The sequence below is a fragment of the Primulina huaijiensis genome, chromosome 18 (assembly GCF_012295235.1).
Source record: "Primulina huaijiensis isolate GDHJ02 chromosome 18, ASM1229523v2, whole genome shotgun sequence".
NCBI classification, from domain to species: domain Eukaryota; kingdom Viridiplantae; phylum Streptophyta; class Magnoliopsida; order Lamiales; family Gesneriaceae; genus Primulina; species Primulina huaijiensis.
Genome location: NC_133323.1, coordinates 167170 through 188155, shown reverse-complemented (window position 1 = coordinate 188155; position 20986 = coordinate 167170). Strand labels below are relative to the sequence as shown.

The 20986-nt window shown below is 35.0% G+C and overlaps 3 protein-coding genes and 1 pseudogene across 3 annotated transcripts; 2 read left to right on the top strand and 2 right to left on the bottom strand.

Annotated features, from left to right (window-relative positions):
• Window positions 1-1125: 1125 nt before the first annotated feature.
• On the top strand, window positions 1126-6317 carry LOC140964027 (uncharacterized). The gene is made up of 14 exons (XM_073423510.1): window positions 1126-1357; window positions 1434-1578; window positions 2106-2173; window positions 2269-2322; window positions 2409-2492; window positions 2591-2676; window positions 2900-2980; window positions 3659-3789; window positions 4401-4442; window positions 4925-5001; window positions 5084-5174; window positions 5309-5390; window positions 5921-5993; window positions 6078-6317. The coding sequence occupies exons 1-14, from the start codon at window positions 1254-1256 to the stop codon at window positions 6244-6246; spliced, it is 1287 nt and encodes a 428-aa protein (XP_073279611.1). The 5' UTR covers window positions 1126-1253; the 3' UTR covers window positions 6247-6317.
• An 868-nt stretch (window positions 6318-7185) lies between these two features.
• On the top strand, window positions 7186-9033 carry LOC140964029 (protease Do-like 1, chloroplastic). Its single transcript, XM_073423513.1, has 2 exons — window positions 7186-7584; window positions 8234-9033. The coding sequence occupies exons 1-2, from the start codon at window positions 7216-7218 to the stop codon at window positions 8312-8314; spliced, it is 450 nt and encodes a 149-aa protein (XP_073279614.1). The 5' UTR covers window positions 7186-7215; the 3' UTR covers window positions 8315-9033.
• On the bottom strand, window positions 8664-12015 carry LOC140964028 (uncharacterized). The gene is made up of 8 exons (XM_073423512.1): window positions 11574-12015; window positions 11437-11470; window positions 11137-11361; window positions 10451-10540; window positions 9503-9568; window positions 9336-9427; window positions 9206-9253; window positions 8664-9032 (listed from the first exon to the last, which is right to left on the bottom strand). The coding sequence occupies exons 1-8, from the start codon at window positions 11873-11875 to the stop codon at window positions 8897-8899; spliced, it is 993 nt and encodes a 330-aa protein (XP_073279613.1). The 5' UTR covers window positions 11876-12015; the 3' UTR covers window positions 8664-8896.
• A 2957-nt stretch (window positions 12016-14972) lies between these two features.
• On the bottom strand, window positions 14973-19887 carry LOC140965178 (ATP-dependent RNA helicase-like protein DB10; annotated as a pseudogene).
• Window positions 19888-20986: the final 1099 nt, after the last annotated feature.

Below are 20986 nucleotides of genomic sequence, written 5' to 3'. Positions count from 1 at the left end.
GTGTTAGGGTCGGTATTTTCGACCGCCCCATCACGAAGGCATGAAAAGTGAAAAGCCGGAGCAATAAACTTCGTGCTAGGATAGTAATTTATTACCTCCCTAGCGCGCTCGAATGAATCTCCGAGGATGCAGACAGTGGAAGTCGCTCTAGGGCGGTTACTTTCAATTGCCCTATTGCGACTTGATATAGAAAGATTTGTTGGATTATTTTGTTTCTAATTTGATATATTTTTGGATGCATTACTTAGGAGTAACACTAGAATTTGATATTATTGGTCAGATTGATGAAAATACATAGCCGTCGTGCAAAGAGAAAAACGAATGTAGACCACGTGAAAAATTCAAGTGAAGAGCAAGAATATAAACGAGTGTTTTCTTCTTTTATCTTATTGTAGTTAGGATTTAGGAGATCATACCCCCAAACATTAATGTTTTGATTTCTTTTTTGAGATTGAATTTTATTCTTGATCACTCTTGATTATGATATTGTGTTTATTGTATCTTTAGAGCATGATCAACTTCGAAGTGATTTTATATGTTATAATCGAGACCGATAAAAGATTTTTTAACATAACAGAATAACATAATTCATGGATCTACAACTTGCATAAACATATGAGGTTAGATAAATGTTGATAGTTATAGACCAAAATTTGAAAGCTAGAAGATTATAATGTTTATTAATACAATTACAATTGTTAAATAACACAATGACACTTGATTATTGCATTTTGTTAACTAGATTAATATAGCTCGACAAATTATATTGATAGATTAGGGAATTCCGTGAAAATCACGACTTGTATTTTGTACACTATATCTCTGCGGGAACGATACTCGTATTTTGTACACTATATTATAACTTGACTCGTGTATTTTTGAATTATTCGAACTTAAAAAACTAATTTTATTGAGAAATTACAGTGTCAGAAAAATTCGATCAATGTAGATTATTATTTAGCTTTAAAAGTTGAGTCTGATTTCAAATTGATTTATATCCTTGAATTAAAAAACAAACAAGTAAAAGAGAGAAGCAAAGAATTCTATTACTCCTAACCTTTCTAAAGGGCCTGTGTATCAGTGTGGTGTAGGCCCAAAACCCGCCACGTCGTCGTTTTATGAAGTGGGAAACGGTCACCGCGAGGGCTCAGAAAATTCGCTCCGAAATAACTAACCCACCATTCTCCTCTCTCTTCACACTCCAATCCTCGGTTGCATAGTTTTTCGTCTTCTATCTCATAACCGAAAAGGACATGGGGAACTGGTGGTCCGATGTCATAGAGCCTCCTCCTCCTCCCCCTCCAATGGTGCTGGTTCCTCCACTCTTCGATTTCCCTCCTCTCGCTGCCCGTACCAGGTCCAAAATATGTTTTTTTTTAAAAAAACCTTTGAAGAAGGATATTTGGTTACAAGTTATATATAACGTGATGCAGAATGCTGGAATCATCCTACAACTTGTTGTTTGGGAAGCTGGCTTTGAGATGCCTTTTCGAGGATTACTTTGAAGAAGCAAAACATTTTAGCGCCAGGATCATGCTCAAACCGATTGATGATCCTCATGTTGACTTGATTGCCACTGTATCCTTCTAATGATATACATCATAGCATATCACTTCATACTCTTTAACTTATCACATTCACGTTCACGTCTGACCTAGTGTAGCACCAAATTTTGGGACACAGTCTTTAGCTTTTGGTGTATAGCAGTTGTAGTACTAGACAATTTCGAGGGCTCTGAAAGGCTCAATATTTGACAGCCATCACTGCAAACATTAGCTAAATATTACAGAGCTTGAACTTTTAAAACTTAAAGTAACCAAATCATTTATGAGTATCTGTTTTTCAAGACTCTTCGAGTAAAGCAATGACCTGTAGCTCTGATCTCAAATGTGTCACCAGCTACCTTCTTTCGAATACTGGGTGTAGCAATTCTTTGTATGAGACAATTGAAGTAGTTGACGCACCAGTCATTTTTTCGTTGTGTGTTATCTTTCATTTCTTTAGGAGGATTATCGCACTGTGGGAGGATTAGCTGATCATGTTACATGTATATAAATCAAATGACATTGACATTATGAGATGTCATTGATCCTTAGCCCGTGTAGGTTGCTGGTCCTGTTGATCACAAACCTGAGGAAAAAATTGTCGGGAATGCACAATTTCGCTGGCAAAGGTTTCAATAGCCATTTGATTTCACACAGTTCAGTTTTTTTACAATTAAAGTTATGTCTGAATGCTATTTAAACAAATGTCATCGATTATTTGCAGTGATGTTGATGATCCTCACACATTTATTGACCTTTTTGTATCAAACACTGAACCGTAAGAACTCCAACAACATCATGCACCTTTATTATCTGTAAACAGTGGTACATGTCTTCATATTTTTATATATGCTCGCCACGTAGGATTTTGCTGATGAGATCCTGTGCATACTACCCCAAATTTGGGTTTGGAGCATTTGGCATTTTCCCACTGCTTTTGAAACAAAGGTCACTTCTGCTTATGTGATTATAGTCTTGACCGCCATGAACTAAGTTGGTTTACCCAGCCTCATGCAGTTTGTTTGTTACATTTTTTTATCTTGCAGAGTGTCTTCTGAAGATTATGGTGTTATGGGCTTGAGATATGGCTCTTCAAATCTTTCATTTGGAGCTACAGTAATTCCTTTCACTTGTATGTCATCGGCATTACACAGTTGATCAAATTTTTTATGCTTGGACATAGCAGGATTTCATGTTCAATGGTAACTTGTAAAGCTGCAAATTTCATAGCATCTCAATTTAAACAAAAGCTTAGGTTGTAAGATTATCATGATAAGCTGATTGTGATGGCAAATACATGCACAAATCATAGTTTGCATGAGCAGGAATTATGATTTTATTTATTTCCACTACAGCGGGAGATGAACTTCCAAAAAACGCATGGTTGGTTAGCAAGATGGGAAGATTAACTGCCGGCATTCAATATGAACCTAAATGTAAGTGTTTTGGGTGAGGACATTGTTGTCTTTTTTCACCTGCATTTATTTAAAATAAGTAGTAATATACTAGCCTATTGTTCTAATATCGTCTCCTTTAAGGACCTCATTTCAATCATTTTGAAGCAACATAGGACATCTTTACTTGGCTACTGATTTTGCCACACTTTCTTCTTCGTCGAATGCTTAAAGATTTTGTTTGTTGTTTCTCAGTTTTCCTTGATATGTGAGCTGTCGAAAAAAGTTCAACGACTTTCAGAGGATGTTAAAGTGATCTTTAGATTCATGTTGTTTTTTTTGGAGGTCTGCGAAGAAAATCATAAGTATTATCAAGTCATCTTTGTGAGTTGTTACTCTCATGGTTCAGAATTGTCCAGAATTACTTTGATTGTTAACATGTGGTTATTTTTCTGCACTGCATTAAGCTTCTTCTTTTTTCTTTTTAATTGTTATTTGATTTTCATTGCTTTATTAAATGTGCTGTATTCGTAGGGCTTGTTGTTTATTACACCCTTATCTGATTTTGATTCTCTCAGCTTATATTCCTTTAAATAAATAAAGAACAATTGTGTAACTTTGTGGAGTTAAACCGTATTATTCATGTTCTTTTGCACTTCATTCAAATAATGACGGAAAATATTATGGCATTTATTTTATACAATACAATGTTGTCTTTAGTTGGAAGCAAAGATGGAGCAAGACTCAAAAACTTAGAAAACTGGAGCTGTGCAATTGGTTATGGATTGGGATCAGGCAGTCCATTGAGCCCATCCTTCAATTTTGGACTTGAACTTGCAAAAAATTCACAGGTTCTTGAGTTTTCAGTCCATTTATTTTGTTACTCGTTCGTTGACTAGAATTTTTTTTCCCTAAGTGTCAACTTCCGATATTGTTAGCTGGCAGAGCAAGCTTTTTAGATAATTTTGAAAGATGTGGGAAATTGTATTATAAATTATGCTCATATATTCCATGAAGAAGAATTCTAAAGCATGGACTCAAACCACATATCTTATCAAAAAAGTGGATAGAATAAAGCTAAGATGGCATATATATGTCAGATCTTGAATTTATGCATTGTCACGTGTCTTGGCCTTATTCAGTGGTGAACATGCTAGAACCTATAAAGTCTGTAGCAGGGGTTCTAATTTTAGCCATTGCATGCCTCTCAAGGTTTATACTTATTATGATATTATCTGATAACCATTAGTCATAAAAATCTGGATTTATCAGTAGAGGAGGATGAAAGGTCTTCCTATGAATGAAGATTATTGAACGTACAAAAAACATGCACCTGTGAGAATAAATAAAGTTTGACCGTTGTCAATCAGGAAACAGCTTCCCTCCTGATGTGATTCATGTGCGTTATTTTTCTTTCCTTGGTGTTGACTTGAATTAACTTCTTATTACTTATGTACTGCAGTTCATCGCTTCTTTCTATCAGCATGTGGTGGTTCAGAGACGGGTATCTTTCCCCTCTCTTGCATTCTCTCTCTGTGTGTGTATGTTTCATTTTCTTTGTCTTTCCTTGCTATGGCAGAAAAGTATTAATGATGAAAGTGATGTGCTTGTAATTACTCACATCATCCTGAACAATATGCTACAAATCGGTTAGACGATATAGTTGGTTTTTTTTTGCTGATATTGGATTTGAACCATTGCTGAGGCATCTGAATAAAAATGTATAAATAATGCATACTGCACAATGTAATCATTTGGTGAATTTGATCGAGTGGTATCTTTGATTAAATGCAAAAGCACATTATTCAGAGTCTCAGACCATCATTTGATAATTGTGTTTTCGATCTTAAATGAAGATTTCGTACACAATCCTAATATTTGAAATTTTATGAATTTCATGTTAGCCAACCAATTGCTGCTATGGGATGTTCCATGCTAAACATATAATTGACAATAAGTCAATAATCTACTTCTCCTTTGATACAGATAAAAAATCCACTTGAAGAAAATGAGATCGTTGGAATCACAAATTACATCGACTTCGGTTTTGAGTTACAAACGCGGTAATTCCATCCATTTGTTGGACAAATTGAGTCGGTTTTTGTTTGAGAGGATTTTGATTACATTTAATTCTTCTTTATGAAGGGTTGATGATGTCAAGGCTACTAACAACATTCAAGATTCAACTTTTCAAGTTGCCGCATCTTGGCAAGCCAATAAAAACTTCTTACTCAAGGCAATACACTTACTTGGAACATCAACCTTTAGTTTGTTTGTTTCTTATAAAAAAAAAAAAACCTTTAGTTTGTTCTTTAATATCCGTAAAATTTTCTAGTAAAAAAAGTAACAGTTACCATGCGGCTTCTTTAGGGAAAGGCAGGGCCTCTTAGCTCGTCCATTGCTTTAGCTTTCAAATCATGGTGGAAACCTTCCTTCACTTTTAGCTTGTCAGGTATCATTTGTGTTTTCCTGTCTAGTACTCTAGTTACCTGGAGTTTTATTTCCCATATTTTTTAATTTCATTTTGATGTTTATTTACTTTCTATGGTCTGCTAGAGTGATGTCTCTAGCCTACTATGCAATCTGTACATGTCTTGGTAATGACTAAGCTGGCACGTTGATTTCACCAATACAGCACACATACAATTACCTCACTGTGTTATTCTGTCATATGTACTACTTATATATAAAACTCTGAAGGCCTAAACAGAACATAATTTTGGTCTCTTTTGGCATGCTGCATTGGAAAATCACTAATTTGTTAACCCTGAATTTCTTAATCATAAGAATCTCATGGTGGAAAAAGTAAAAATAGAACTAAACCTTGCTTGCTTTCAAAATAAAGACGACGATTTCCCCCAAGATCGTAGGAAAACATCCTCCCTTGTTTGTAGGACATTAAGTATATGCAATTAGTCTGTAGAATAAAAAAAAGACGGTGTTATGGCATTCTTTTGAATAATAGCAACTTTTGGTTCGCAGCTGTTAGAGATCGCACAAAGAGGGAGACATCATTTGGATTGGGTATACGTGTCGACAACATTAGAGAAGCAAGGTTCCATCGTAGTCTCTCTGATTTCGTTGGTTTCGTTTACTGCTGCTCAATTCTGATTTGCTTCTATCTTTTTATCATACTTAGTTATCAAAGGGCAGATCCCAATTTCGTGATGCTGACCCCAAACAAAGAGCATTTAGCAGAGGGCATCCACTGGAAAATTGGTGAAAGACCGATGCTCCAATCTGACGTGAATTCTGGAAATTTTGATGGCATACCCAAGGAATTGAGACCCTTGAATAAAATTTTGTAAATCTTGGGTAATTTTGATTTTGTTATGTTGGCATCGATCAAGTTCTACAAAGATGGAAGAACTTTTTGCTTTTTTGGATATCCTCGTTTCTTCTGTTTACAATACTAATTTGCCCTCGCATAACCGGGGGAGATCAACTGGAGTGGAGTGTAAGGGCCGGAAGAAATGCTGCTTGATACATTCTTTTTTTTTTCCAAAATCACGGTTTGCCCCGATACGGTTAGTTTCAGGTATTGGCAGGAGGATCTTGATGTCTTTCCTTTCATTTAGAAGATGGATTTGGAACATTTTTCGAATACAAATTGCGGAAACATTGTTATTTGAAAATTCCGAAATAATATTATAATGATGAGATGTTAATAAATTGATTTTATTTGAGATAATTATGGTTATTAGGGAAAAGTGGACATGTTTTAGATCTCAATAAGAAAATATCGATAATTAAAATAATATTATATATATTTATAAAAAGAAATAAGGGGCAAGCTTCAAAATACAAAATTTGTTGGATCTTTTGCATTATTCTGAATTCCAAATCAGAAAACTGTCCCGTAGATTTTGCGACGCCATTCGACACCGGTCTCTTCAATCCCCAAGTTATCCATCTCAGCTCCTCAAAATCGTCGAAATCTGGTCGCACCACCTCTAATTCCGGACAACAGAAGCTTGAAGAAGCTCGTGGATTCGTTATTCGTGCTCTGCGCGTCGGTTGCTTTATCGGTTTCGGTTTTCGTGACTGATGTTGATTCTGCTTCGGCTTTTGTGGTGAGCACGCTAAGGAAATTGCAGTCCGATGAGGTCGCTACAGTCCGTCTTTTTCAAGAGAACACTCCCTCTGTTGTCTCTCGCTGTCAGGTGCTTTTTTTTTTTTTTTTTTATTTTTTTTTTTTTTTTTTTTTTTTTTTTTTTTTTTTTTTTTTTTTTTTTTTTAATTTATTTATTTGCCTTCTCTCTCTCTTCTGGTTTGACATGCTTTGTTTTAGGCAGGATGCGTCTACATTGGACGTGTTGGATCGGGTTCAGGATTTGTATGGGATAAGCTGGGCCACATTGTCACAAGTAATCATGTGCTTCAGATCTCAAGTACCTTCAATATTTGTTTTCTGTATTACGGGAGCGACCTTTTCACTAAATCCTGTGATAATTTCCGTCCTTGTTGGGTTCAGGGTCACTCGTGCAGACCAGACCAGTTACGATGCTAAAGTTATTGGGTTTGATCAGGACAAAGATGTTACAGTTCTGCGTATTCATGCTCCAAAAGCCGAGTTGAGACCAATACCTATTGGTTTGTCTGCCGACCTACTTGTTGGTCAAAAAATATATGCAATTGGAAATCCTGTAAGCGCATTCGTCATTTCCTTTCTTTTTGTTTCTCCGATTATGGTTTCATGTTAAGGCAATGATAATGTGTCGTATGTAGTTTTTTTATTGTCAGAATATCACATGTGATTACCCAAAACTATAATAGTAACAAAACAACTCAAATATTTTTAACCATATAACAACCCAAACGACATGTTGATCACTCTTCCATCAAAATTAATTATTGCTCCTCAAAATTAGTCACCATGGAGGTCATCGCCCCTTGTTCCCTTTGTCTCACATATCATCACCGTATTTTTATAATTAGTTGCCGTATGATATTAATCCCAATACTTTCTGAGCTTTTATTATTGTTTCTACCAAGATGTGAAAATTTTCAGTTCTTAGTGAAGAATAGTGTTGTATGGTGTTTGATAATGCTAGATAACATAACATCTTCTTGTCCTTTTATTTATTTTTTTTTTATGGAGGTCTTCGGAGGGAAATCAATTCGGCTGCAACTGGCCGTCAAATCCATGAAACACACCATCCAATATAATCCAAAAAATCTTCAAGTTTGCCCAAAGACTTAATTTTTGAGAAATATGAAATCGCCATGATCATTTCCGACAAGGAAAGAAAGAAATCGTATCGGGCTCTTATGATTTGATTTTTGGTTGCTTAGGTGCCTATTGAAGTGCTGCTACGTGGTGATCACCTGGAAAAGGTTCCTGTAGTCCTCGAACCAAAGCGTGACGAATCCTGATGTTATATAGCGAAAAAAGAATCAAACCAAGTTAGTTTTACAGTGAACTTGATTGCGTGGGTTGTGGACAGTTGATGCTTAGATAATGTAAATTTGAACCAGTTAAGAATAAAAATTTCAAGTCTTGTCTTTTACCACGTTATGTATTTATATAAATCGAAAGGGCTTTTACATCAAAATCAAGAATTCAGAAAAAAAACACCAACGCTATTGGTTTATTTCAATATCCTATTAAACAAATTGCGATCAATAAATATACACTAGTAAATAGCACATGCAATTGAAGAGAAATACGAAGAGGGCAAAAAATAATATACACTCGTAAATAGCACATGCAACCGAAGGCAAATGACAGATAAATCACCTCTTTTTGAAGAGAAAATTTTAGAGTGCGAGATATAACAGAGCATTAAGAAGCATAAAGCTGATCTTCATTCAATTTTAAGTCAATCCATACTGAGAACAACGTACATCACATCAAGTAAAGCTTGGAAGTTGTTGGACGACCAAAACAGTTGAACTTCCTCGTGAATGAATGAAGCTTGCACGAATCTTCATGACAATTTTCTGTCCAATCCGTCTTCACTGTTGTAAAGCGGTATTATGGGAGCATTGATAACAAGTAGGGAACAATTTGGACATGATCAAGTGTTTCATTTTCACAATTAGTATAAATATTCCATAGCATGGTAGGTGCATTAGTGCCACCAACAAGTACCTGCCCAATTAAATAAAGGAAAATACTTCTTTTGTAATGTAACGAATATCATCCATAAAAGTTCTACTTTTGTTTCATTTTCATTTCTCAGTGTGCGTACCTGCTACAGTCTAAATTTCCTTGCAAATTGGAAAATACGTTTCAATAAAGATGATAGGAAAAAACGAACTTACCACAATGGAGCTAGAGGTTTTGACAAGTCAAGAAATGGATATGGCCACCTAAAACATACAACTATTGCTGGTGAGACAATGAAATACATATCTTTCTCCTATGAATAAACGCTAGATAAACTTCAGTTACCAAATTGACACAAAGGCATGAATGATCCACTGGAAAATAACATAGATACCCGTCCACCAGAAGAAGTAGGAAATTCGGAACCATGGAAATCTCTGGAAGAAATATCTCAAGATCAAATGCTGAGTGAAATCGACAAAAATAATACAGGAAATACGATAGCAGCTCACCAGACTATTTATAGCTGTGTCACCAAGAAGCAAGACAGCGCCAAGTGAATGTACTAAAACTGTCAACTAATAAAACAAATGAATGTATAAGAGAGGCAACATTAACAACGTCAAAAAATAAGCAGAGGAGATGCATGAAGAGTATATGTTTTGGCGTTTCAGACGAAAGATTGGCATCCTGCAAATGTATAATTACATCAGCATCTTAGAACCCTGAACCCCGAATTAGCCAGGATTCTGACACTAGGATAGAGAGTAGTTATAATCAAAAGATTAGTACACAAAGAAGAAAATGTTCATCTAAAAGAAACAGAGTAGGGCAGAGAGATACTTGTTTTCAAAAGGTAAAGTATACAAGGATGGAAAATATGCAACTTCAAGAAACAATGTGGAAATACTGGGAGATTGGAGTTAGCTGTAAATTATGCAGAATGTATGCACAAATTGACTATAGTGACTAACTATGATATGCAAATGGCATAATTTCAAATAATTCTAGAAAAGTCCATCAATTTTGGAAAGCAATTTAAAACAAACACCCCCTCGCAATATCCATTCGAAAAATCTTTGTCGTCCGTGCATCCGACGCACATTGCAAATAGAGGCAATGTTGCAGAACAAAAGATTTGTTCAAGATTTCAGAACACGATGGTTAAAAAGATTTGATCGTATTTAGGAAACAGGGCAATGAGCATACAGTTTCTAAGAAGAGTAGAAAGGGCCAGTTGTAAATCACATCCAACCAGACTTGCCGCCTTTTTTTTCTTTTGTCAATGAAATCAATCAGGTACACTAGGTTTACATAATTGAGGTTCAATTTCTATTTTCTATTATTATGTCAAGTCAGAAGTGATCATAAAGCAAGATATGATGGCAAGTATGGCATTGATAGATCGCTAAAGAGCAGAAGCACAGTGGATTTATTTTGTTTGTTACGTAATTACTTACTAAGCTCATCTCATAATCTCTGATTGACAGAAATGGGACAATCACGCACCAGTAAACAACATCTGTTAGTGTTACCGCTCCTGCTGTTATCTGTTCATGGGTAAGCATGATCAGATCAACTTAACGAGCCAAAAAAATATAACCAAGAAAATTGAATGTTGGCTTTGGGTTATGAATTTCAATTACATGATAACCATTGCATACCTAAATTAAGAGATGACACTATTTCAGATTGACAACCAAAAGTGAAGAACAGATATTCAAAATGGCCAGCTCACTTGTAGAAGGTGTTTGAATAAACAGACAACTATAAAGCATGCATATGTACCACACTTTCAAGGAAAGATTTTAAATAAATAATGACTTAGATGGACCAAAATTTTGAAATATAACCATTTCGCTTTTTAAACTTTATTTGTTTGTTTTTTCCCAAACATGGTTGAAGGTCATTTTGGAAATAGAACTTTTAAGACGTTGCCTTAAGTTTTTTGGGTTTGAGACCTCCCATGTGTAATGAATTACTAGTACCACAAAGTAGGTTTTCATGGGAGACAATGTAACGAAAGAAAAGCAAAGAACAAAATCCAAAAGACCATAAACAAGTTTGGATTTCAGAGCCTAGTCAACGAACAGATCAGTTAATCGCAGCCATATCGTATTCAAAAAGCAACATTTAGAAGGCATGCCTGAAACAAGACTTGAAAAAGATAACCCCAAAATTCAGAAGTCAGCAGAACATGGGATTTTCCTGGGTGGTTTAATCTTTCAGATAATTTTACTCCACTGTCGACCGCTCCTTGTGACAGAGGTGCATACAACCCTTTCTCCATATCCTCGGGCACATGGCACTTACCGTGGTTATTTATTTTGGGATAGTGGAAACATCCATGAATCGAAAGAAATGATCCAAACTGCAAGAGAATATAAGACACAACAAGGTAAAAGAATTTTGACAGTAACAGAATCAACAGCATGGCAAATCATACCCCAAAATAGATGACACATAAAGAGAGAGTCCACCTGGGGGGGAAAGATAAAAGTAGAATTAAAAAGGACTTAGTTATCAATCTATAGAATATTCACCACTTTATGTGCATATAAAAGTATTGTCAAAGTGACTCACTGAGTGTAGTAGTAAAACAATTCAAATCCATGTACAGCAACATCACAACTGAGAGCAACCAAAAGCAGACAGAATGAGATGATCCGGAAGGACATTAAAAAGATTGGGTGAATTTGTTTCAGACAAGGGATCCACGATAGATTATAGCAGCCCTCCTCATTGCTTGTCCCGTCTCCTTCATATTTCCATATTAGATATGATCCGACAAGAATTGATGCCAAGACGCATATGACACAGAGCAATACTCTCCATGTCAACCAATAACTCAGGGAGGTAGGATCACCGTCGGCCAGCAACTGCATTCTGTCACAACCCCCCGATCGATATTCCTCACCAGTTAATTTAACAACAAACAATGAGCAAAAAACTCGGAAATTAATGATTAGAGATGAGAGGGCCTAATTTGTTCATCACACGTGGGTGGGTCTGTAGTAGCTGCCAGAATCTCCACGATCTTCTTCTTCTTCTTCTTCTTTTTTTTATTTAAATTAAATAATTTTTTTTTTTTTGAAAATTCTATATAATTAATATTTTTAAAATGTATAAAAATAATTTATTTTCGTAGATTGAATACGACCCTTATGAATGAATTAGCTAGCTAGGTAATTCATTATTTTCTGTCTTTCTAAAAAGTTATAAACTTCATGAATTTCTTGAGAGAAGTACAATTATTTATGATTTTATTTTACATGCCCGTAACGTAATGGACCCTTCGTGCTGCGTATCTCAAATATTTTGTATGTATGATTTTTAATATATATATATATATATATAACGTAATGGACCCTTCGTGCCGCGTATCTCAAATATTTTGTATGTATTATTTTTAATATATATATATATATAACGTAATGGACCCTTCGTGCTGTGTATCTCAAATATTTTGTATGTATTATTTTTAATATATATATATACCGGATTCACCCTCAATAGTAATGTTATAGCTCATGAATTTATTAACTAATTAATAAACAATATTAGTGGTAATTTTATATATATAATAACAAAAACGTCCGAATGGAATTTAAATCAAACCAAAATGTATGCATGATTATCATACTCTCAAGACCCTTAAGTCATAGATTAAAACCCAAATTAAATATATATTTTGAGATATAAACCATCGAAGTCAAATATACTCAATCGCCAGCATCTCCATGAAATCCATCTCCTTCTGATCAAACTCAAATTGCATCCCGATTAAGCTGCTCTGATCACGTGTTTCAAGATTTCCAGCCTCCGTATTCGCCGATATTATTGGTTTCTTGGATGGAGAGATGGAACCTGAGGAGGAGATGTCTAGATTACTTGAATAAATCACCTTCTTTATGTAGTCCTGCAATGGAGAAGTGGAGTTGTTGTTCTTGCGGGACGAAGACAGCTGCCTTCTTTTAGTGGCATTCCAATGGTTTTTAATGGTGTTTTCACTTCTTCCTGGCAAGCTTCGTGCAATCTCAGCCCATCTGTTGCCTACTTGCCTGTGGGCCTCGATCAGTATTCTGTCTTCTTCATCGGACCATCGATCTTTCTGTTTTTGAATATATTACCAAGGCCATTCTAATAAATTAAACACATGAAATGTATGCTGGAGTATAAACATATATAAAAGGTACGTAGCTAGCTAGTAACGAGAAAAATGAATGAATTAAGAAAGAAAGGATATATAGGAAAATGGAAGGTGGTTGAAATGTAAGGAAAAACCTTAATGTTGGGTTTTAAATGATTGTGCCATCTTTCCCTGCATTGCTTTCCGATTCTCCCTGGAAGCATCTGTGCAATGGAGGACCATTTTCGTACTCCATGCTTCTCCACCAACTTCTCTAACAACCTAGCTACAAGTAAAATGGATTGTTTACAATTTACAACCAAAAACATGCCTTTATATATATTTATATATATTCAAAATTAAACTCGTGCAGTATGTCCAAATTAAAGATGATCAGATCAAATATGTACGTACCTGTCTTCATCAGTAGACCATTGTCCTTTAATTATATTGGATTTCTTGTCGATTATCCTTCTAGCATGCACCGTCTCCTTCTTCTTTGAATTGTCTCTCTTTCGTTTTGCATTATTATTATTGTCGAGGATCAGACACGACTTCTTTTCTAATGGTTGATTCAGAGATTTCGGGGCAGCATCCAGTAGTGCTCTTCTGCTTTGGGAACCGTGCATGTGTCCATTTGGTGTTTCTTCTGCAAATTTTTCGGGCGAGGGCAAAGCAGAATAATTATCTGGATTTAACTTGGCAAAAGAAGAAGCTTGAAAGGGGTCAAAAGGATCGTAAAATGGAGAATGGAATAAGTTGGGGAGATGATACGACGATCCCTCCACGATCAAATTATCAAAAAAGTGTGAAGAAGAAAATCCCACAGCATGATCCGTTTCCTCAAAAGGTTTTGAAAACAAAACAAAGTTCTCTCTGTCAAGTGTATCAAAATCCATCCATGCAAAGAATCAGACACAGAGAAAGAAGGAAGGTTATGCTGTAAGTACTATTGCTTGTGTGGAGTGAAATCTGACGTGACTTGTATTTTTTATATATATATATATATATATATAGAAAATAGTATATATATTAATTGCCTTTTTAGCCCCCTCTCCTCCGTACGTTACAAATGCATTACAAGGTATTATATGACGATGAATTTAATTGTCACACGCAAATTAATTTATTCAACAAAAAAGAAAAAGAAACTTGATATATCATATCCAACTCTCACACAAGCTCTGTTATTTGAATTCTATACATTTTTCGCCAAAGGCTATTTAATTTAAACAGAAAAAAAATCAATTTTAAATGTTTAAAAGCTTAAGTTCATAAGATGTAATATTGTTTTTGTTTTACAAATGTATTTTTTTTTAATTCCTTTTCTGACTAATCATACATTATTCCATCACAATTAATTAGTATTTAAATTATTAGTTGGCACTCAAATATGCATTTACTGATGATAAATTCCTATTTATGTATATTCATTATTATTCGTAATTCAAACTATAATTGCTTAAATTGAGCTTTGACTAACGAATTATATAGCATTCATACATTTTATATATAATAATTTATTTATTAATTAAATATTTATTCTGTTGGCCTCATAATTATCATTTACGTAGTAAAAGGGAGAATTATTGAACAAATAAATATGATCATAACATGGTTTGGCTCTAACTATGCCTTGGGATGAGAGTGGGGGTCAGGTAACTTGCGATTTTAAATAGAAAATAAAAATAATAAAAGAAATAGTAAAAGTATATATTAAAATTTTAAATTTCAAATGTTACAGTCGTATTTACTATACATATCTTATTACCGCATATTATTTATTGAATATTAGCAATCAGTCGGACATTTCCCGCGTAAGAGCATACTTGATTAGCCAAATGCCCCCCTCCGTTTTACCAATATTATCTGGATTTCTGCTGATAATATCAATGGAGCGGACCCATCAGCAGATGTTACAACACAAAAGTAGCAAAACAAAATTACAATGTACATTGCAGGAATGTACAGAAACAAGCAAGCTACTGATACCAGTTCAAAAAATGTAAGATAGCCGATCATCAACCTGTCGTTCCAAACATGCTCGTGTCCTCCTGATTTCCCATGCTTGCTTATGCTGATAGAGTAGTTTCCTCCCGTTGCTCTTTATAACTGGGATTTGATTCATGGGTTGATTTGTCGTTTCCAAACAATGCTTGATCAGTATCAGGTGAAGAGCGTGAATTTTCTTTACGGCTCTGGGGGTCACCATCAATCTTGCAATCCCTGGCATCAGTGTAAGCATGACAGGAGGTTGGCTCATTCTTAGATACTGATGATCGAGCCTTTGCCAACATAGATTCATGGTAACTGAATCGGGTGGCAGTAGCAGATGCCCCATCAAATCTCTCACTGCTACGGCTTCTACTGCGAGCTCTATCATGGTTTTCACCCCCTCCTGAGTTTCTGCTTGGGCTTCTGCCACGACTTGGGCTTTCCTTGCTGTTCTTTGCAGCAGCCATCATGCTCTCATGAAAGCTCTTGTAAGGAAGGCTCCCAGTGGCATTTGAATCTTGCACATTAGAGGATTCAAAACCATGTCTACGAGTATACAAACAAAGTCAAATAAAACAAGCCCTATCAACGTACACAAGCAAGTTGTTTCACAAATCAAAACAGGCTGCAAATAAACTAAAAGCAGCCAAGACAACATACCTATTTTGCTGTCCATGGTCATTATTTCGGCCAACCCTATCTGGAGATGATGACATCCCCCACACACCCCTTCCCCCATATCTTCCACAGTATGAAGAATCGTGACGTCCACCACCATGACTTGTATCATGTTCACCGGGACCTGAACTCCATCGTCTTCCCCTTCCCATTCCTCCACCACCACCATAAGAAGCCATATCACGAACTTCAGGAGGAACACTTTGATCTGCTCCTTCCAAGAGTTTGACAAGCTCTGGTGCATGCTTTGAGTCCTGGTCACAGAAAAGGTATAAGCCACTCCAGTGGCACCTGCCCGTCCAGTTCTTCCAATCCTGTGAACAAAGTCCTCAATTCCAGTAGGAAAGTCATAATTTATCACCGCCCTGGGAAGAAAAACTATCATAGAGTCAGATTATTCACAAACACTGACAGAATGATGGCAGGTTGTGGATTATTGTAATACAATCAGCAAGTTACTAAAGAAAATGTTTCCAGTAAAGTCACAGACAAATCAAATAGAAGTTCAAGATCAAGAGGCAGGTGATCACAAATGATAAACCCGTAAATGAAATTAAACATGCCTCCTGCACTAACAAGAAAATATCAAGTATTAAACATGACAGCACTTTTCATTTCTCCTAGAAACATAGTTGATATCTATAGCAGAAGGATAACCTACAATACTACCAGCAACAAAATCTGCAAGATCGGAATAACAACCACCGACATGTCCTTAATGTCCAGACCGACAGGAGAACTTCCATCGCGAAACAGACTCAAGACATGATCCCTCTTACCTTGAGATTTGTCTCCGTGAATAGCAGCAGCTCCAAATTGACGGTTCAAGTTCCCTGTAAGAAGGTCACACATTTTTTTTGGTAGAGCAGAAAATAATTATCTTCGATCCCGGTTCTTGAGACCTCAATATCTGTTCCAGGCGCTTACGCTTATCCATTGGCGACAAAACCTCAACATACTGCAATATTAAGAGAAACTACAAATGTCAATAAATGTGCATCAAAACAAAGAGAAATCAAAATGTAATGATTTTCTTAAACGACAGAATATTCAGGTATATACCTGGGTTATAGCCTTGTTTGCAACAAGTTCATCAACATTTCCGATGTTAACCTGAACAGGGTTAACCAGTAAATCAGCAGCAATTCTTTGAACCTCCTTTGGCCAAGTTGCTGTGTACATCAAGGTTTGCCTTCGAGAAGGCACTTCCTTGACAATTTTTCTTATCTGGGGTTCAAACCCCATGTCCAGCATTCTGTCAGCCTCATCTAACACCAAATATGAAACTTGATGGAGGGCAACTCTTCTCATTTCCAGAATATCATTTAAGCGGCCAGGAGTAGCCACAACTATATCAACACCTTTGTCAAGGTCTCTCAGCTGTGGACCTTTAGACGCACCTCCATATAAGCACTTCACATAAAAGTCTAGGATGTCAGTAACAAAGTGATTACTTGTTTAATGATTCAAAATGGAACTGAAACAGTTTCAGATTATTGTTGACAAATATAAGGACCCGATTCAACCCCAAAAAGATGGCTACTTGTTTCACCATAAGAAAAGAAAACCAATATAGAAAAGATATTTGAAGATATAGAAATAGATTTACTTAATTTAAACCAGTTAAAGATACCAAAGGTTTATGACAAGTAACTGCGCATAAACTACAAGAAACTTTAATTTTAATAAAAAAAATCATTCAAGCAGAACAGCAGCATTACAAACCATACTGTGCAAGATATTTTAGATGATCTACCGAACTTCACAGCTTCATCTTGTATCTGAGTAGCCAACTCTCTTGTTGGTGAAAGCACCAAAACTGTTGGACCTAATCTAGGATTATTCCGGCGTCGTTTCAGATGAACAAATCCAGGAATTAAGTAACCCAATGTCTTTCCAAAGCCTGTCTTGGCAATGGCTACTATATCTCGATTTTGCAAAGCAAGTGGCCATGACTGCGCCTGTATCAGAGTAGGAGCAGAGAAGCCTGCACTTTGAACCTGTAGAATGAAACAGAAAAACTAGCCACTAAGCTTCAAAATTTCTGATTCATTTCTCTAGGACAAGGGAAAGATGAAGCTTCATCTCCTAATAAAGTCATGAACTGCTTGCAAAAGCAAGCAGAATGGAGTAACCATTCTTTTCCATATTGACCAAGGGCAGACTGGGTCACTGCTAACAGAAGTCCCAGCCCAGCTTGGAAAATTTGGAAAGCCCTTCAAAATATTGGTCCATCAATATGGAGAGTCCAGATACATGCCAAGTACCACCAGAACGCAGTACAGTGTACAATATTGGCTTCTTCCTGAAGCAAATATTGCACCTACGACTAAAAGTATGCATGCATAAACTGCACCTCCTAATCTACACTATATATCTCCCATAGTACTTAAAAAGAGCAGAAAATTTGTTTGAATCAGCAGTTGGCCTTTCGAATACTTCTAGCTGTCAAAAAATTTTAAAGTACAAATTAAATCCATACCTTCCTCAATATCTCTGAAGGAAAACCAGTTGCTTGAAATGAGATAAAAGGCTGGGGAACATTATCTCCCTAGTCAAGTGAAGTAAGTACAATCGGTGAGAGAGAGAGGGAGAGAAAGGGGGTGGAGGAGAAATAACAGAGCACATACTCACAAAGTGGGGGATGCATGTAAAATAACTGATGGGAGGTGCACATTTTAGCTGACTAACAATGAAATGAAGATCACTGAGTCTTGACATCAAACTGTGAATCAATGATAATCAGACTTTGATGGCAGTTTCATAATTCCAGCTAATAATTTCATTTGAGTTTTAAAAAATCCAACTAAAGGTCCACTTATTCTAACCACCTAAAGCAAAACCAACATCATTAGATAAACATATTGTCTCCAATTACTGTTTCAGAAAAACACAAGTTCCTTAATTTTTGTTCTGAATATATAAAAATAAACTAGTACAAAAACTATAGGATAAAGCTAGCAGCGGAACAAACTTTAGATTTCACATGTTGTATGCCAGAATCTACACGGTTAGATTAATCAACAGTCAAAATTTCAAGACTTGGCTGAGAATGGAACTCTTCAAACCAGGTAGGGGCAGAATGGAGGGTGCTCATAGGAATGGTTGATCTAGTTAAAGAATTCGACAACCAGGTGAATTCCATAGAGCAGATTCACAGTTGGAACTAGATGTAGAGAAAAGCAAATAAATACTTACATTTACAGTTATTTCATGACAGCAGCGATAAGACTCTGCAGAAAAACTACATTCTACACTTTTAAAAGCATGTGGCCCATGTCCAGCACCAGCTTTGACATCTGAATCATTCAGTGAATAATCTGATTTGCTTCTGGCATTCTTACAGATATTAGAAAGAAAAAAAACAACAATGAGTTCTTTTAATATAAAAAATTCACAATGCACATTTGATACAAATAAAACAAGCTTTAAGCAAAAGAACAGAGAAGTTTTCATGATCGAGTAGCCCAAAACATATATTTCAAAGCTGCTTCAGTGTTGGATTCAATACAGGTGCACTAAATTAGAATAGATAATTATGATAACCTACAGGAAAAGCAGAGACAAGACAAAGGACACTAAAGCACTTTCATAAGCCAAAATCAAATGAAAATTTTATGCACAAAATCCCCATTTTCAGTAATCTGACTTCAAAAAAGCCCCCACTTTCTCAACACACAAACCAGCACAATAGCAGCATATCACAAGCATGCTCACATACTAGCAAAATTATAAACAAGGAGAGCCACAAATAAAGATAGGAAATAAATAAAAATATATAACGATTATGAGATGCCTAATAAGATGTGTGAACATGAAATAATTTCACTTGCATGCCATACAAACTAGCAAGACAACATCAAAGGTATGTTCGCATATAAAGACTAGTAAAGCACTAAAAACATTATAAAAAGGAGGAGAACCACAAAAAGAAAGAAAGAAAAGAAGTTAAAAAAATGGAGCTTTGATTAATGAGATACAAGAACATGAAATTTTTTACTCCGTTTTAGATTCTTACAAAAGCTTAAATCTTACACTACAGAATATAGAGTAACTGAAAATGAGAAAAGTGATATTTAGCCTGGATATCAACTGAACCACCCTTTTTGTGGTTATTTCCAAAATGGGCTAAATAACCAGTTGTTCATCTCTCCTCGTCTCCTTGTCAAATAAGTGAATACAACTTTCTCAAATAATTATTAAATTTAATATTTTACGTTAGGTATTGTTAGCTTCTTTGATAAAAAAAAACAGAGTTTTTTATGACGATAAATAAGTATAAGTCAAATTAATAATAACAATAAAAAATATAATCACATAAAATAATGATATGACGTAAGAGAATAATATCATTCTTAATAATAAATAAAATTTATATTATTATTATTATTATTATTATTATTAAAAAAAGGAACAACCCCAACACTATAAAAATAAAAATATTATTATTATCTCTTGCTATTAATTTGTATTTTTATGTAAGTATGTTTTTATTTTTATTTTTTAAAATCAACGGTTGTTGGATTTTTTTATGTTTGTAATTATTCAAGGAGGAACTAGGTATATTAAAGCAATTTAATTGTAGATATGTTTTTATAGTATGGAGATTAAAGGGCAAATTTAATATATGACGTTTCGTTAACATTTTAAAATTGAATTTTTAAGATCATATATAATTCGAGCAAAAACAGAGCTGTATGTTATAAATTTGTTTGAGAATCTGTTTTTAAGATTTACATGATTTTTCATTTTTAACATTTAATATGATACTTTCTAATTAATACATTAGATACATATAATTAATATAATTTAAGAGTTTATAAGGTCTAAAAATAAGCTATTTGAAAAAGCTTATAATTTCTATCAATTAATACCCTCTAACTAACAACGATTAGTTGATTATATGAATATGAATGAAAACAACATTCACACGTTAACGGTAAGGATCACATTATGAGTTATTTTATGATCTGCATTTTTATTGTAAATAAATGAATCTCTCTCTGATATACATATATTTAGTCAATAATACTTTAATATTTTTACAAAAAAAATTCCCCTGTTACATTAACATGTTAAAAACTATCAAGGAAGAGGTTGGAGTTTAGAGTACACGTGAATTAATTAAAATGAGTCCATTATCACATTCAATCTCGATTTAATTAAGTTCTATATATAGTTCATATATTTGGTT